This window comes from Cyprinodon variegatus, unplaced genomic scaffold (assembly GCF_000732505.1).
Source record: "Cyprinodon variegatus isolate N-32 unplaced genomic scaffold, C_variegatus-1.0 Scaffold969, whole genome shotgun sequence".
In the NCBI taxonomy this organism is placed as follows: domain Eukaryota; kingdom Metazoa; phylum Chordata; class Actinopteri; order Cyprinodontiformes; family Cyprinodontidae; genus Cyprinodon; species Cyprinodon variegatus.
This window is the reverse complement of record NW_015151422.1, coordinates 237,950-244,371: the sequence shown is the minus strand read 5'-3', so window position 1 is coordinate 244,371 and position 6,422 is coordinate 237,950. Positions and strand designations below refer to the sequence as shown.

General features: G+C 51.1%; 1 protein-coding gene across 1 annotated transcript in view; it reads left to right on the top strand.

Moving 5' to 3' along the window:
- Positions 1–4,233, top strand: part of sil1 (SIL1 nucleotide exchange factor) — a 7,137-nt gene extending 2,904 nt beyond the window's left edge. Inside the window, exons 3-11 of the mRNA XM_015398874.1 lie at positions 4–113; positions 188–253; positions 327–413; positions 2,210–2,305; positions 2,381–2,502; positions 2,577–2,673; positions 2,743–2,907; positions 2,985–3,149; positions 3,241–4,233. Of these exons, the coding sequence (XP_015254360.1) occupies positions 4–113; positions 188–253; positions 327–413; positions 2,210–2,305; positions 2,381–2,502; positions 2,577–2,673; positions 2,743–2,907; positions 2,985–3,149; positions 3,241–3,438 (1,106 nt within the window). The 3' untranslated portion in view covers positions 3,439–4,233. The remainder of the gene's footprint in view (positions 1–3; positions 114–187; positions 254–326; positions 414–2,209; positions 2,306–2,380; positions 2,503–2,576; positions 2,674–2,742; positions 2,908–2,984; positions 3,150–3,240) is intronic.
- Positions 4,234–6,422: the final 2,189 nt, after the last annotated feature.

Below are 6,422 nucleotides of genomic sequence, written 5' to 3'. Positions count from 1 at the left end.
CAGGCCAGGCGGTACCAGCAGGCTCCCATGTGAGGCTGAACCTGCAGACTGGTCAGAGGGAGGTCCGACTGGGAGAGGAGCAGCTGAAGTACTGGACTCAGGAGCACAGGTGGGCCCACTAACAGCCGATTGGTGAGAAGGGGTCAAAGGGCAGCCATAGAAACCTGAACCGTCTGTTGGCAGGGAGCCGTCCATTGATCCAGATGAGCTAAAACGGGCCATGAAGAAGATGAAGGAGGAGATGAAGAGTCAGGTAGGCAGAGACCTGGTTGTCCTGGTGGCTGCTGCTGTGCTTCTTGTCAACCCAGTCTGATCTCCCTCTGCAGGACTCTGTGGCATCCCGGTTCCGACCGCTGGAGGAGTTGAAGAAGGACATGGCTGAGCTGGACCTGCTGGTGGAGACAGATGTTCAGGTGCTCAATCTTTGGTCCACCAAGGGAGAAACACTCTTCTTAGCTTCTCTCCTTCCAGCTGCTGTAGATGTTGGTGCTGGAGGCAGGAAGGTAAAAAACCACCAGAGGTTCTAGAGGAGTTCCTGGAACAGAACGCCTTTCAGTTGTTTATTCTGCCATTTCTTTTAAATAAATAATGTTAAAAGCTTCAGGGAGAGCTCAGCCCAAAATAACAAACAAAACAACCCTAAAAGAAAAAGAAATGTGGACTTACCAAACTCGATCTAAAAACCAAAATATACCAACCTACCAAATATAACCTACCTAACCAACACATAAAGAGGTGAAAACTGGGGTTAAATAAAAAAACCATCTAAACAGGTTTACCTGGCAGCAAATGAACAGCCCATCAGATGCTACAACAACCACAGAGGTGTAGAGCAGACAAATGGCCCCGAGGCCCTGAAGTACCGCTTCACAGGCCTTAGATAGTGAGCAGGTGATCTTGATTGGGCTGAGACTCAGGAAGCAGCACGCAGTCTTAAGGGCGGAGCCTAAAACAAAGCATGGGGTTACTTGGCTGCAAAAACAAAAAGATCCATCTTGGGGATGTAACACTCAGAGTAGCCTGATACGTTTCCCTTTAGCAACGGCGATTAGCTTGCAGCCACGGCTAACGCCTCCAGCAATTGGGCTCCACTGTTCGGCATTTAGATTTAGGACAGTCACTACGTTCAGCTCCTGAATTGTAAGAAAATGGTAGTCTGACTCGGTTCAGCGAGCACAGAACTCTCCAGAGGGATTTGGTTGCTACTTTAGCGTAGCCTTCCTCTGGAAAGCGTTCAGGGTCAGCTGCAGCTGCTGGCTGTAGGGAGCGAACAGGAAGTTGTCCTTCTTAAAACCTCTACTAGAGGGGTGTGTCTCCAGAGGGGAGTAGTTCTGGTTACTTCGGCGACACTTGATCCCAACATTCCCCCCTTTAGTTTTGAAGATTGTGTAGCTGGGCACAGTCTTTAAAGCTAGAATCATTGTCATCCATCAAGTGTCTTTACTAATGTTCCAGTTGGTCCTTCAGTGGCGCCTTGATGGCTCAGTTAAAGCCGAGGGATCTGCTCGGCCCGTCTAATATCTGATTAATCAACTGACTGACTGCTCGTCTTATTTAACCAAAGTTTAACCACAAACATTGACACCTTGGTCATTTCATTTCCTCATATAAGACACAAAGACGAGAAAAATAAAAAGGGAAAGCTTGCAAGAAATAATAAAAAACAAAAAGAGGTTTCCTAGCTTATTGGACTTGTGGCGTCCAAACGGCGGCGCTATGAGGATGACAATGGTGAAGGTGTAGATTCTAATTACAGTTCTTTGAGCTTTGGTTGGCCTTATATTCTATGAGAACAACACTAATGGTCATAATGCAGGTTTATGTCCAATCAGTCGCTCTGGGAAAACGGACATCATTCAATTCTGATGGAGTGAAACTGAATTAAACCAGCTGAGTATCTGTGATTAAAGTTTTATTAATGCTGGAATTAGATTCTTTCAAAGCCGTCCAACATTCCCAGCAGATGCCTCAATGTTTCTGCTGAATGAGTTTCCTGGAGAACTCTGAATGTTTTCAGGTCTGGTTCATAAATGATCTGGTTGATCTAACTTGTTTCTCACGTTGCTCATGATGGGTGGAGGAGAGAGCTTATGGTTAGACCCATCCAGGCAGCCTGTCCTCAGTCAGAACCAGAGCAGCTGAAGATCAGAGGATCAGTCAGGTGTTTCCTGTTGGGGGTCCGTCCCACATGTCTCCTGTGTTCCTGCAGATAATGAAGCGCTTGCTGGAGCAGTTCAACAGCAGCAGCAGCAGCACAGAGCAGAGGCTGAGCATCCTGCTGGAGCTGGAGTACCTGGTGCATCAGGTAGATCATTGCGTCCTGGTGGAGCTCAGACTGAGGTGCTCCAGGTGTTCTAACCGTCCTGTCGCTGTGTGTCAGGTGGATAACGCTCAGACTCTGTGCTCCATGGGGGGCCTGAGCCTCATCCTGGACGGTCTGAACAGCTCCGACATCCGCCTGCAGGAGAACTCCGCCTTGGTGCTGGGATCCGCCGCCGCCAGGTACACCCCGATCCTTAGGATCACAGACAGCCCTAGACCGGATGACCTCATCCCTGGATGTCTGTGTCCTGCAGTAACCCGGTGGTGCAGGTCCACGCCGTGGAGGGCGGAGCCCTGCAGACGCTCCTCACATCGCTGGCCACCGCTCAGCAGCTTAGCGTCAGGAAGAAGGTATCCTACGGCTGCAGAACCCGGCCTTCAGAGTGAACCCTGTCTGACTCCTCCCCCTTCCGCTTTCAGGTGCTGTTCGCACTGGCCAGCCTGCTGCGTCACTTCCCCTACGCACAGCGCCACTTCCTGTCCCACGGCGGCCTGACGATCCTGTCGGAGCTCTTCAGGGCGGATGTAGGAGGGATCCTGAGAACGCGTATCGTCACCATGTTGTACGACATGATCACGGAGAAGGTAGAACCCGGGGCAGACTTGGTTCCGTCCTTCTGGCTGATTCTGGGATTCTGACGCGGACCCATGTTCTCCTTCAGGTACTGATCTTCCAGGCCGGACCGGACCCGGTCCAGGACCCGTCCCATGAAGAACGGCAGCGTCAGTACGCCCAGGTGTCCCTGCAGGAGGAGCTGATGGAGAAGGGCTGGTGCCGCCTGGTTCCCCAGCTGCTCCAGTCCTCTGAGCACGACTACCGGGAGAAGGTCCGTCTGCCGGTACCGGTTCTCCTCACAGCTTCTCATGGGTCTGCTTCCAGTGGAACGGTGCAGTCACTCGCTGCCATCTTGTTTGCAGGCTCTCCGGGCTTTGTTGGCTATGGCGCCCGTGTGTTTGGACCAGTACCGCTCGGACCCGTCTCTGCTCGGTTCTCTGCACTCCCTCCAGCTGCAGTACTTGGAACTGGTCCGGTCCGAGACCATTCTGGGAGACGATAGCAGCTACTTTACAGAGATGGTGGAGCTTATCGACACCCTGCAGGTCAAAGTCAGGTGACCGGGATGTTCTACTGGACCGGGCCACATAACCGGACCCCCTGTGGGGGTCTGGGATGACTGGTTCTACTAGATTGACTGGTTCCACTGGGTCTGAGATGAAGATGATTTCTTTTGTTAAAGATCCATGATGGATTTCTTTGCAGTCAGACCGGACCAGAACCGGCGGTTCGTCCGTCTCCCTGCATCAGGCGTCCCCCGGAAGGTTCAGTCTGACGCTGACAGACTGTTTACGTAGAACAATAAATAAATGGTTTGAAAGTGAATGTTTGGTCTATTTTTAACCAATCAGAAACCAGACCTGGAACTCTGATGCTGAGTTCCAATCCAGCGGCTGCATCCTGCATAGGCCAGATTTGAAGACCGATGATGTCATAGCGAGGCGCCGAGGTCTGGTCCGATTCCAAGACTCCTCGTTATGCGACTGACAAATGCGTCCTTCTTTTTACCCTATTTCAGGGACGGGTCCAATATGTCCTCTCTAGCCTTGGTTTTCCCATGATTCATTGTAAGTCCAAGCAAGCCGGCTGCTCCGTGATCAGAGGAAAAAAAGGGAAATGGCGCCAAACAGTGGTGAATATTGGAAGTTCAGTTTAACAATCCAAGTCTGTGAATAGTTCCGTCTGAAATGAATGAAAATAGTTGTTTCTAAGGAGAGCGACTGCCTAGTGGTTAGTGCAGTACTCTGTGCTCTGAGGAGGTTGCAGTACCCGGTTCAATCCCCACACCGTTTACTCTGGGTTCCTGAGCAAGACCCTTAACCCCACACTGCTCCCTGGGTGCTGCACAATGGCAGCCCACTGCTCTTGGGTTAAATGCAGAGAGGGAACATCATTGCTTTTAACTTGTGACAGTAGAATAAAGTTGAGTTCTATTCTAAATGGTTATTGAGTCAGATATGTGGCGGTAATGTTTGGTTTATCTAAAAGTTCTATCTGTCCCTGTGGAAATGGGTTCGGCTGACATTTAAGCTCAGATTCCAACATCTCAGCAGGGCGGGGACTAGAAATCTGATATCTGAGACGACGGTACTGATGCTGAAGCTCCTCAGAAATGTTATGAACACTCAGAACAGCAGGGAGAAGTACTGCATCCATTCTTTACCTGCTTTGTGTGTCAACATTCATGGTTGCTAGGCAACAGAGCAAATGGTGGTAAAAGCCACTGAAGGCTGGACCTGTTTGAATCCACAGCAAAACTCTTCTGGCCTCCTTATTTTCATAGACCTCCAAGGATCCTGTCTAGGTAGACTGGATTCCTGGAGGATCCGGTCCAGGTAGACCGGGTCCTCGGAGGATCCCGTCCAGATAGACCGGGTCCTCGGAGGATCCAGTCCAGAAAGACCGGGTCCTCGGAGGATCCAGTCCAGATAGAACGGGTCCTCGGAAGACGCAGCTTCTGGAATCAAACACGCCCATGCAGACTGCTGGAAAACTGAGACTGTGGAGCCACCATGACTGCTTTCCTTTCCCATCATTAGGGTCTGACCTCCTAACTGGGCCTGTGGAGGAGGAAGCTGCTGCAGCTCCAAAGGTTTCCATGGCAACCATCAGTCCATGAATCCTTTTGACCTCATGGTTTGTTTCTATAATAATAATTGAACTTTATTGATCTCACATTAGGGTAATTCACCCTCTGCATCTAACCCCTCCCCTTGGGGAGCAGTGGGCTGCCATTGTGGGGCGCCTGGGGAGCAGTGAGGGGTTAAGGGTCTTGCTCAGGGACCCAGAGTGGAGGCTGTGGGAGTGGGGAGTAAGAACGTCTGGATTCCAAGCTCTATGCCCTAACCACTAGGCCACCACTCCCCTCACTCTATCGGTGTAAGATCTAGTTTCCCTGTTTTGATTATTATTTTTTTGCATCCGGTTTTTCATTATGCTGGATGTGAAAGTCTATGTTCTGTTATGTCTTGATCCAGAATAAATCGCCTAAAAGAGTACTTCCTTCAAAATGTTTTTCTTTACCAGTGACTTCTGTTTAACTGCATTACCCCTCCTCACCAGCAGGAGGCAGTTAATCCTCCTAAAGCCGCTAAACCACTGAGAAGGAGCTGGGCACATAGATATCCATAATTTATTATGGATATCTATGGCTGGGCACGTAAAGGAGGCTTTTATTCTGAAAAGCCCCACCGGAAGTTATTTTCTAGCGGAAGAAGATGGCGGCCTTGTTGTTCTTTATCTGCAGTTACGTCACAATGTGAAGGAGCAGGTTCTATGTTCTCTGTCTCTAGGCTTTAGTCCAAGATCAAAGAACATCAGAAGGTTCCAGGAAGCGCTGAGTGTTTCCGCTCTGCCCAAACTGGACCGGACCGAACCGGACCGGACTGAAGGATGGAGCTGCCTCAGAGGGAGCGGCTGTCTCAGCTGGTGGAGGAACTGACCACATCTGGACAGCAGCAGCTCCACCAGGAGAAGATGAAGGAGCTGAAGAAGCTCTGCAGGTAGGAGTCTGCTTTAGCTTTAGGAAGAGGAGAGGGTGGAGCAGCTCCTCCACCTTCAGAAGGAAACCATTGTCTCTGAGTGTCTCCTTCCTCCTGCCAGGCTGTCCACAGACTGCATAGACCATGTTTACCACTCAGTGATGACGCAGCTCAGCCAGGAACACGCTGAGATCCGCCTGTCAGCCTTCCAGATCACCAGCGAGCTCTTCTCCAGATCCCATCACTTCCGCACGCTGCTGGTGGACAACTTCCAGGTACACCCCCCCCATCCTAACAGGTAGACCCCCCCCCCTCACAGGTAGACACCCACACTTCCAGGTAGACCCCCCCTCCCCGCCCAGCTGAGATCCTCCTTCCACTAAACTTCTCCTTCTCTGTGTGGATCAGGAGTTCCTGGAGCTGACGGTGGAGACGGACAGCGAGCAGCCCCTCCCTCCTCCTAAAGAGGTAGCCAGGAAGCTGAGGGCGCTGGCCATCCAGACCGTCCAATCCTGGCAGACCTCCTACGGCTCGGCCTATAAGAAGCTGGACCTGGGCTACCA